Source organism: Spermophilus citellus (assembly GCF_964194105.1).
Source record: "Spermophilus citellus genome assembly, chromosome: 3".
NCBI classification, from domain to species: domain Eukaryota; kingdom Metazoa; phylum Chordata; class Mammalia; order Rodentia; family Sciuridae; genus Spermophilus; species Spermophilus citellus.
The window spans coordinates 85320200-85332258 of NC_138184.1; the positions used below are offsets into that span (position 1 = coordinate 85320200).

The following is a 12059-nucleotide window of genomic DNA, read 5'->3' on the forward strand; positions in this document are numbered from 1 at the left end:
CATATTCTACTGCCATAAAAATTCTCCCAATGTCACTGAAATATTATGAGAAATCAGAAGTGCAACCAAATTTAAAGGGATATATACTTTTTAATACACTTTTTTGGTGGGGGAAGGGGATGGGGCTTTAACCCAGTAGTGCTTTACTACTGAACTAAATCTCCAGTCCTTTTATTTTTTATTTTGAGACAGAGTCTCACTAAGTTGCTGAGGCTGGCCTTGAATTTGCAATCCTCCTGCCTCATCCTTGTGAGTCACAGGCATAAATCATAGGGCCTAGCTATTTTTATACTTTTTTTTAAAGCAAATATACTTCAGCAGAATGCACTGTGGATACATTTACAAAATAGGAGAGGTATACGCATTCATTTTAAAATGCACCTGATTTCCGGAATAATTTCATTCATCTGTGAGAATGATATAGTTGATATACTACAATATCCTTATAGTTATAGGATATTGTAGTATTGGGAGGCTGATGCAAAAGGATCCCAAGTCCTTAGAGAAACTTACTATGCACATCATCTTTAAAAAGAATGCGATATGGGGCTGTGGCTAGGGCTCAGTGGTAGAGCACTTGCCTCACACATGTGAGGCACTGGGTTCAATCCTCAGCACCATGTAAAAAATAAATGAATAAATAATGATATAAAAAAAGAATGTGATATGAATAAACTCAACAGTGCTGCTTCCTTCAGAATACCAAAAGTTTATTTGAACTTCTGTTATCATTTGGATATGAGGTGTACCCCCAGAAGATTCTGTGTTAATACAGGAATAAGAGATAAAAGGATTCGATTATGAGAACTATAACCTAATCAGTGCATTAATCCATTAACAATTTGATGATTTAGAAGGACTATTATGCTTGTGTGACAACTGTAGGCAAGTACCCTGTGCCTGGAGGAAGTAGGTCATGAGCGGGAAGGGGTTGTGCTTTAGGGATGTACATTTTATCTCTGGCCACCCACACTCTGTTTCCCAGCTGCCTTGAGTAGAGTTTCAGTCCATCATGCCCTTCCACCAGGACACTCTCCCCCACCTCAGGCCCAGAGAAATAAAGTCAGTGACTATGGACTAAGACCTCTGAAACCATGAACCAAATATACTTTTCCTTCTCTAAGGTATTTTTGCCTGGTATTTTGGTCACAGTGCTGAAAAGTTAGCTAACACAACCTCCATTCATTCACACCCTGATCCTTCAATTGACTACTTTACTCAACACATGAAGTGGCCTTCAGCTAAGAAGCATCTATGCAAAAGTAAAACAGATAGTCAGTTATGTTATAAAAGTAGAGAAAACTTCAACTGCCACTTTGTAAATTTTCCGGTTCTCTTCCTAATGCAATTAGAAAAATCATTACTGATATTAACATAATCCTTTCTCTCCAGAAATGTTCTTTTATACCTTGCATACCCTCAGGAAGAACAGTATCAAATTCCTTTCATTGGGGCTGGAGTTCAGCAGTAGAGCAATTGTCTGGCATGTGTGAGGCACTCTTTCAATTCTCAGCACCACGTATGAATAAAATAAAGGTCTATCAACAACTAAAAAAAAAATTAAAAAGAAATTCCTTTCATTGGTAGATAAAAGAATTACTTTTGCTTATAGCAAACCCAAGCACAATGAAGGCACATGGTTTTAGTGGGGGGTGGGAGGACATATAGAGGTGGGTGCCTAGACTTTATAATTTTCATAGAATCAAAGAATCTGAATAGTAAAGACATTTTAGAAATAATAAATGCTAAAACTAAAGTCCAGAGGGTTTCAGTAAGTCCCACAGGTCAAATAGTTAATGGAAGATCATCCCTATTTCTGGGTGGATGGTCTAGTGAACAAAGAGACATTTGTTTTCAGCTTAGTTTCAATCCTCCAGCAGGAATTTTAAAAGGAAGAACAACAATGGTATTCTCTCAATCTCTCCAGTACAGCTAAAAACAAGTTACATCTCTTGATGTAAAGTAGTTCAAATCCTTCTTAAAAGACATTTATATTTAAACACATTTTACTTTAAAACAACAAAAAAAAAACAATGAATGATATATATGTACACTTTTAGACCACCAATAGGACAAATGAAAGCTAAATCCTAATAATATTACTTCTTTTAGGATTTTCAGAAAAGGAGGAAAAATAACTAAAAAGGCTACCCAAAAAGTATATACTTGGTGATCATCATCTCTGAGTGAACTGGTCTTTCAAGTTAACATTCTCTCTTTAATGCTTACTTATGAAAGTACACAGCAGAGTATCTGGTATATGGAAGATACTTTTCTATTATTACGTAGTTTTATCATAAGCTTTCATTAAATGTTTGTCTCCACTCTTCCTGTAATAAATATTTGAGTTTGTAGGTATTTGTAATAAATATGGCAAGAACTCTACGTTCAGTGTCTTCATTTCCATTCCATTTAAAACTCCCTCTTCAGCAATCTGAATTTGGACATCCACCAGAGGTGCTCATCTTTATGGTCATCCTGACTCCATGAATGCCAAATATAACAGTCCTTTTTTGGTAAGTGCTTCACATGGCTTCTATAGCAGACAGATAATTAGTCTTTAAACTTTCTAATTTCATGGTTTTGTTGACACCAGTCTCCCCTGGTTTTCATTTCTAGTTGACCCTTCAGTCTACATATTCTTCTTCCTTGATCTAGTCTATAAACATTAATATTCTCCAACACTATAATCTCATCCCTCTTCTCACATGATTCTCAAACATATCTGATTGGCAGTATATATGCTGCCTTTTAATTTCAACAGAATCTAATTTCATCAGATAAACCATCAGAAAATGACAACATATTTTAGAGATCTACCGCACAAAAGCTATTAAACTACTATGCAGGATTAGATAAACCCAAATTAATAATCCTTTATGGGATTCCCCAGAGCTAGGCCTTTTAATAGATATATGACAAAAGGTATCACATATGCAAAGTGAATTTGTGAAGAAAACTGAAATAAATATAGCTTCTGGTCTTAATTTTCTGGACACTACAAAGAGACTCCCTTTACCTTTCACCTTGAGGTGACTTATCTGCTCCCTTGCTAGACAAGGAATCCCTTCCCTACCTTCTCCTCTGAGGGTGTCTAGAAGGAAAGAACACAGAAGACTCAGCTGGAACATGGTTTGGGGAGGGAAAAAAAAGGACTAAGCAAAGTGTAAGTAGAAAGAAAGGGGAGGGGAGAAAAAGTATTGGACAATTTTAAAATACTAAAAAATATTCTCCTGTATCAAAATATTTCTGGTCTAAGATAGATTTAATATCAAAATCTATACTATTAAACCTAAAAAGTTCACATATTTTCTGAATATGTTAGATAGTATAGACTGTTAAAAATTTAAAATTTTTAAATTTAAATCAAAATAATATACTTTTAATGTGTGCCCCCTGCCACTGACACATACAAAAGTAATGAGACTATCTGAAAATATGTGATAATTTTGGAATATCTTTCAAGAAGAGAGTGAGATCACCCATAAGAAGTAATGGCAAATTAATTCAATTAACAGCCCAGCAAGCTGGTATTTGTGTTAACATAGCTTCTGTACATCTGATAATGAGAAAAGGTCAAAGAACCAAACTTAATGGGGAAGGGGGGCAGAGAATCAAAATGTTTCATTAAAATGGCTTTTAAGGCCAAGGTATATAGATTTCAAATTCTGCAATAATAAAATGTGGACAAAGCTACGGTAAATTAGGAAACACACTTTTCCACTCAAAAGAAATTCCATGATCAATGATTTCTTTTTGAAGTAAAATAATGGTTTTTTATTACTTCATTTGTAATCATATGTTGGACAAAGGGCTTTTTTTTTTTTTTTTGGTTCAACAAACACTTTAGACACCAGAAATTTTATGTTTGATTTTAGTTGTCACAACTCTTTAAGACAAAACCAAAATTTTCATTATCAACTTTCAAATAAATGAAAAAGTCCATTCTGTCAAAGTATCTGTAAATATAATCACACTTGTACATACTCATACCTTTCTAAAAGCACTTTTATCCTTTTTTAGGTGTAATATGTTACATATAAACTAAGTTCTACATAAGTTTTCTTTTGTAAATACTAAAGATATTAAATGTACTAAAAAAGGGAAATATTTTTTTTTTAAAGAGAGAGTGGGGGGGGAGAGAGAGAGAGAGAGAGAATTTTTAATATTTATTTTTTAGTTCTCGGCGGACACAACATCTTTGTTGGTATGTGGTGCTGAGGATCGAACTCGGGCCGCACGCATGCCAGTTGAGCGCGCTACCGCTTGAGCCACATCCCCAGCCCAAAAAGGGAAATATTTCAAAGAAGTTCATGGTGATTTAGCAAAGAAAACTACCAGTGCTCATTTATCCAATATAAAAAGAAGTTTTTATAAATGAGATTTGGTTAATGAAGAGATTCCACAGTCACTTCATTAAAGTGTTAAAACGGACAGATTCAGGCGAAAGTTACTAATTATATCCCCAGTAGGAACTAATAATGTTAAAGACAGTAATGTTTCCTAAAAGAAAGTGAGTTGCTGAAATTCTCCAAACAGAAAAGAGCTCTAACCTATAGCCAGCAGCTAGGCCCCTTGGGCAAGTCCACTGACAGCAGAACAGAGATAGGTGCACCCTTCTCTTCAAAAATAATCATCATCCACCTAAGATTCCTACAAAGTCTCTGCTATGGTCAGAGGTAGGTAAGGTAAATAGCAAACTTTTGAGAGCTTTGTTTTCTGATTCTGGTTTGAATGATCTAAAATTCCATAGTTATTCATTAGTGTCAAGTACTGATTTAAGTCTATATATATCATAAATGCTGGCTAAATGTTTAGGATTGCTTAGAGGAGTAATTCATAGTCTAGTTTCTACAAGCGTCAAGGAGTATCAATCAATACTATACAATTTCCACTGTTTTAATTCATGTGATGATTTTTGTTTTGTTTTGTTTGTACTGGGGACTAAACCCAGGGACATTTTGTCACTGAGCTACATCCCCAGCCCTTTTTATTTTTTGACACAGATTCTCACTAAGTTGTTTAGGGTCTTGCTAAGCTGCTGAGGCTGGCCTTGAACTTGCAATCCTCTTGTCTCAGTCTCTCAAGTTGCTAGGATTACAGGCATGCGCTACCACAGCTAACTCTCTTGATTATTTTTAAAGTTATGCTATAAAACACTTTAAGGAAGAAAGATTGAGGAATGATAATGAAAATAACAAAAGAGAATGCCTAAATTACAGATCATGTAATAAATAAATGGTTTAGACAAGAGTATAATGACAATTACCTTTCTACTCCAATTTTTCATATCCAAAAACAATAATATTGTCTCATCCAGGAATCTAAGTATATCTAAGCAATTATTAGAAAATAATATCTCATCCAGGAATCTAAGTATATCTAAACCATTATTAGAAAATAAATAAATAAGCTGATCTCCTCACCCAATTTGTCCCCAAAGACAGTTGCGGTCAAACAGAAGAAAATGAAAAGCCAAGAGCACTCCAAAAAGACTCACCTTTTGTTGACTGGCTTTTCGTCCTTCTCATAGGGTCGAACAAACCACTTCCCAATCCTAACGAAGTTCTTGTCCATTAGGCACCTACAATAAATTCATCAATAATTACTTTTATGGATGCAATAACAAATTAGCAAATCAATTAATTCATAATCCCAGATTAAAAACACCAATAAAAATAAAACATCGCCAATTAGACTGTCAAAGTATTCTTGTTACTTAAAAGTTTTACATTACACTTACTGAAAGAACTCCCTGATTTTGCTCATGGATTTTTATGCCCATGGGAGAAAATAAGCAATATAAACTGGCTGAAGTATTCCCAAAACTTCTTACACTTTGGAATTACTTCAAATTGAATCACACTTCTGCAATGAATTCAATTCTTGTGTCATGAAGAATGTCAGAAATACAGCACTTCTTAAGATGCCTCAGAGATATTCACCGGAGCCATGGTCACTCACCTTGCAAGTTTTAATGCTGGGTTTTTGTTTTAGTTGTGGTGTGGTTTGATTTTCTGGTTTGGGGTTGGCTTCTGAAAGGTAATCCTTTAGGCAAGATTCTCGGGGGGGAGGGGGAGACATAGCTTCATTTACTTAAGCATTTTCCTTAGAAGGCATAGTAAAATACTTTAGTATTCATTTTACTCATATCTAAACTGCTCCCCACTTCTGTTTCCATGCCATGTTAGTTGTGTTTCAATGTCAAATTGTAGAGTATTCTTTCTGAAACATTAAGTGGAAACTAAGCCCTAACCACAGAAATACCAATAATGCTTCAACAACAACACAGTTATGACCAAGTTCACCCATGTGCAGGCAAATGAAAACTGTATCATAACTACCATCTGGCCATTTATGAGATGTCATTGATTGTAAAGAGCATTCCAAATTTAAAAAAATATAAAATTTTTTGAACTGATGAAATACAGTAGTCAGTCTCCTTAATACCATTCAATGAAATATATTTTGTAAGAAAAAGTGTCAAAATTGTTGCATATAATTCTTCTATATAAGGTTTGTCCTACTGGGTAAAGAGCTATATAGCAATTCTTTATATTGATTGAATATTGATTCAGGCAATTCTGTACTTCACTTTTATCTCTGTAATTTCCACAATATCAAGGACAAAGGAAAGAATTCAAGGCCTCACCCTACTCATTGCAAGTTAAATGGGTTAGTAAATGGCAATAGTTTCTACTGGCCACAATGTAAATCCCTTTGGGCAAAATGAATATGAAACACTGTTAAATCAAAATGTCACTGGCTTCAACTGGTTTTATTCCGGAAAACTAATTTCTATAACAATCTTCTTATTCATAATGGAGAAATTCATTTTCAAAATAACCTAATTTGACTTCCTAAGTTACGAAATTAAAGAAGCATACTTTTTAATGCTAAAAATTATATGACTTTATTAAATTTAGAATACAAAATACAGCACATATCCTCAGCTAAATAGATACCGACTTTCACCCAAGGTGAATATGATGTTTCAACCCAGGTGAAAGTACACAAGAAGCAAAACTGAAAACATGCCTCCACAGTTTATTCAGTAGCCGAAAGACATATTTATTTTAGATAGGCTGTATATAAATAAATATTTCCAGTGAAAAATCCCAAGTTTGATATCAGGTTTCTTCCATCAATAATCGCTTGAAAGAACTGCTACTATCACAACTACACATGTTGATCACCAGGCACGTGTCTCATTTAATTCTTGTAACAGTATAAGTGAAAAAGCTAAACACCTAACCAAGGTCACACATATTATCAACAGGGGAAATGCCATTAAGCCCAGGTATGTCTGATCACAGAAACATAAAATTTAACTATTACCATTTTCTTCATTCTTTCCTCATTTCTTAAATCCAGATATATCTTACCACTGAATTAATGTGAAAGTGTTTCTTTATTCTCCAAAAGCTGCTGCTAAATTGAAGGTAGACCTTAAAATCAATAATGCTTTTAATGAAAGCAACAGGCTATGTTACAGGTATGGAATCCCATCAAACACTAAACAGTCTTCTAGTGACACATCTTCACCTAGTAAATAACATCTTTAAAAAAAAAATCACTCTCTCATAAATGCTTTGAAGGTCAAAATTCAAAAGAATTATTTAGTAAGTAACAAAGACAATGTGAAATTTATAGAGTATAGTTAGAAAATCCAAGGCTTTATAGAATATGAAAGAAAAAAAAACAAGATATCTGTGACTAAAGGACAATGTATAAAAGTGTATTTCAAAATCCTTGCCCTTCTGTGTAATAAAAGCCACAAATTCTATTCACTGACTTATTCTAGGAAAAAGCAGAGTCTGGAATGTGGGGGAGCAGCACACAGCCAAGACCATTCAAGGACAAAAGCAAATTGCAAAAGGCTAATGACTGCTATCTGAGAGTAACTCTGTGTGAATGTATCTCCTGGAGTTCCCACTACAGATCATATTTCTTTGTCAGGCAATGTCAACAAAAGGTTATTATCACTAATATACAGAATAGAATGGAAACTACCAATCCTTTAGTCTGAATCATCTGTTTCCAAAAGAGAAGAATAATGACTTATGTGATTTTTTCAACTGCTAATCAGTTATCTATGTGATAAGTGGTTTCCAACACAGTGAAAGAAAAACATTGAGAACATAGAATTGCATTGAATAAAGGCGTGTTTTGACTCTATTTTGTATGTATTGGTGCAAGAAGGAGGATATTCAAATTTGGCCCCTCCAAGATTAGTCAATACTACCTGGAGAAGAGGAGGCTTGTCTTTATTAAGGAGAGTTCTACCTCCTGGCTGAGTGATGACAGTATGCTGACTCAATAGCAAGACTATATTGAGGTACTAAGTCCTCCTTTCTCAATCATTTTTGGGTCATAGATATGCAGTTACAAAAAAAAACTAATGAGAGCTACTAAGAACTATGCATAGAAAAAATGCACAAAAGAGCAAAATGCTCAATTCATAGGGCAAGTAAAAACTCTATGAAGTAGATTCTAGAATAAGAATTTCCATATTAAATACTACTACCAATGCCTACTTACTCTGCTTCGGCCTGAAATCTTTTATTGTGCCATTCTCTCTCTCCTCCTCTAATTTAAATTTCAACCATCTTTGCCCTGTCTCAAATCAAGCAGGCACATCCTCTTAACTCTACAAATCACCTTTCACTACTCAGTTGTAACAATTAATTTCTATGACTCATATTTAAATGCCTATGATATAATATACCTTATGTTCTACTCTACAGTGATGCTCAATAAATATTTGAGAAATGAAATTAGATTATTTTCCTATTCATAAAATAATATTGTTGTTCTTTTTGCTTATAACCACTAACATGGGTAGCCTCATAGTATTTGAAATTTCTTGTGTGTATGTATTCTCACACTCTATATTTTGAGGGAGGAAAATATCTAACTATTTTATTCTTTATAGCCTATCATTTCACACTGCAAACTAAAATCACAGAAGATACTTAAAATAGAGGGAATCACACAACAGCTAGAAATCATGTTGAGGACAACTAGCACAAGTGCCCAAATGCCTCAATTACATTTGAAGAATACAGTTAAGCAAATCTCTTAAGGAGACAATTCTAAAGTCTAAAAATTACACCAGAAATATAATGTTCCCTTCTTTATACTCTATCAATCTTTATTTTCTTATATTTGAGGATCAAAATTTCTACTTTATTTCACAAACAAATTAACCTAGCAGACACACTCCATCTGCCACAAATTATTTCAAGTCAACATCACAAATAGTGCTAAGAATATATCGGTTAACCCAGCTTGTCCAGTTACCTCAGTCATTGTGATCCACATTTTTAAAACTGCTTTACTATTAAGATATGATTTGATTCTGTAAAGCTTCAGTATTCTTATAAGATCATTATGTGATGCCAGATTATAAAAAGTCCTTTAAGCACCTAATACTAAAAAGTTATTTTTATTCCCAATCTTCTGCCACCTCCCCCCAACCCCCCCAAAAAAAATCACTGTTTCAAAAAGAAAAGAAACAGCTGCTGAAAAATGAAAATGAAATCAGGTTGCATGTATGTGTCTGTGTGTGTACCTAATGTTTCTGTGTCACGCCATATGGCTCTGAATAATTAGCTACAAAGTGCAACCTGACTCCAAAATTGGCAAGCCACAATCTCCAATCCCAAAGCCACAGGCAGACTTGATGTAAGATTACAAGCGCTATAGCATGCCCAAAGCCTAAGCCCCTCAGCAAGCCATTTCCCAGGTGGGACATTATGGAGGTATAGAAGGAAGGTCACTACCAGCTTTGGCTGCTTCTGTGCCATGCAAATTATGCAGACATGTATATAATTAATTTCACTGATTAGAAAATCCAAGTACAGTGTTTCTCTATGATACCCTCAACCAAACTGCATCTTAATGTCATCATCGAATTACAGAGTTGCTCACATACAATAAATTTTATGTAACTGTATGCCAAAACACCCTCAGCAGCACCACTCCAATCTTATCAAAATTCCCTCTATTATCTCACCACTCAAATTTTTATCAAACATACATGCGAAGAAGTCCCCTTCATCAAAACAGCAATGTTCCCAAATTCTAACAGAATAAAATCTAACTCCTATGACCCAGGGGCAGAAGAAAGTTTTTCTAACTAAACCCTAGATCTTCATTACCCTGGGCTTCCACTCTTCCCTAGTAGATACCAGCTGTTGCAGCCACACAGCCTAAATTGCTCCCCTCCTAACATCCCTGTAAGGGTAAGCTCTTTTACAGACCTAGCCTCACCTCAAATTCCCATTCTTATCAGTCCCAAAGAGCTGTATCTCTCTTATGTAGTTTCAAAATTTAAGTATCTAATCTCATTCTCCAACAACAAAACTTCATTATTTTTGAGTTTTAATCCATGCCCTGCTCTAAAAATAATAAGTATAATGATTGCTTACATTGAGATTTCTTTCTAGACATTTACAACTAGATCTGTGTTTCCAATCATGTGTATCTATAATTTTTGTACTTTCTTCTTAGTTCTAAAGACTCATTTTCCTTCTGCTGTTAAAAAAAAAAAACTGCATATTATGCCATTTAAATAAAATGGCAATACACTGATTACTCATTTCTTGCCCCATTATCACATTATGTCAAGGACGTTCAATCATGTCATATCACCATTCCTTCAACCATACACATACCTACCCTCATATACTTATTAATCTGTGAATATACTTCTTATTCTGAAATCTCTAATCTACCATCTCCACGGACAGTACTTGCTCGCCCTTTGATGACCATAATACACCGAGAACTAGAAATCTATGAATACAACATTATTGTTGTCATAATTATAATTCCAATTTTCGACCCATTGTTTTTACTGTGCTTTCCAAATAAAATTTAAAAACACCAACTCTTGGCAAACCAAGAAGCGCTGGGACAAAGGCAATTTTTTTAGCTGTGTTATAAATATAAACTACCATGGAGTGAATATGCTGGCAGCACCAGTGGACTACTCAGAAGAGGACATGTGTCTCACATGTGTCCAGTACCCCAGATGAAAGTCTCCCTGCAGAAGCATGGACATTACAGAGCACAGCAGCTTCAAAAGCCTCGCCTAATCTTCTACTGTGTACAAAGCACTGATTTAAATTTTAGAGCAAACAAATTTCTTTCCATAAAAATTAGCTCATTTATTTTATTCTAAAAATCTTCAAGAAAATGAAAATTAAAGTATCCTAACACACACAGTGCCAGTTTGACAGCATTATGCCAGACATTTTAGGTATTTCTACAAAGCTATTTTAAAAACAAGATTTTCATTAGTACCACATGCAGTCAAATCATGTTCAATGTTCAAAAATTTAGTTTTTTGAAACACACACATTTTCTGGCTTTTTCAGAAGCTTTTCAATCAATCCATGGTTTTCTTCATTGTCATGAGACAAGTAACAAGAACATGATAAATCATGAAAGCTTGGATCAACTGTAGTAGTAGGCATTAAAAATGCCAAATGAAGAAACTCCTGAAAAACAATTGCAAATTTTTGTTTTCCATACTATAGTCACAAAGTACTTTTCCATTAATAACCTAACCTTAAAATACAGCACAACCTTGAAAAAATTATTATGAATACAAAACAAAATTTCACTAAATTAAAAAACTGATAAAGAATTTAAAAAGCTGATAAAGAATAATTTGAACTAGTACACTAATAGCATATAGGGGCAGAAGAGAAAGATGGGGGGGAGCTGAATGAGCAGAGATTCTGTATAAGTAAAAAGTATTTTATTATACTAGGAATTATGCCAGAAAGAGATAATCAATCATGAAGAAAATCACACCCACACTTACTTTCCCGAAAGAACCAGAAAATAGCATGATAATCTAAGACTACAAAATATAGAACATCTAACCACTCTCAGATTGTGGAATTCTAACTAAGAGAATACCAAAGGAGCCAATGTGAGCTTGAAGGTTTGAAAAGAGTATATAAATACATCTATGATTATATTCTAGAATTATCTGTTTCAGTGACATACCTGGCAGCCATTTGGAGTTCAGATTACCTCAATTT

General features: G+C 34.3%; 1 protein-coding gene across 2 annotated transcripts in view; it reads right to left on the reverse strand.

The window, feature by feature from the left end:
- Window positions 1-12059, reverse strand: part of MED13L (mediator complex subunit 13L) — a 303689-nt gene that overhangs the window by 122144 nt on the left and 169486 nt on the right. For both annotated transcript variants that reach the window (XM_081284952.1, XM_081284951.1), the window contains exon 4: window positions 5501-5584. In XM_081284952.1, coding sequence (XP_081141078.1) covers window positions 5501-5584 — 84 coding nt within the window. The remainder of the gene's footprint in view (window positions 1-5500; window positions 5585-12059) is intronic.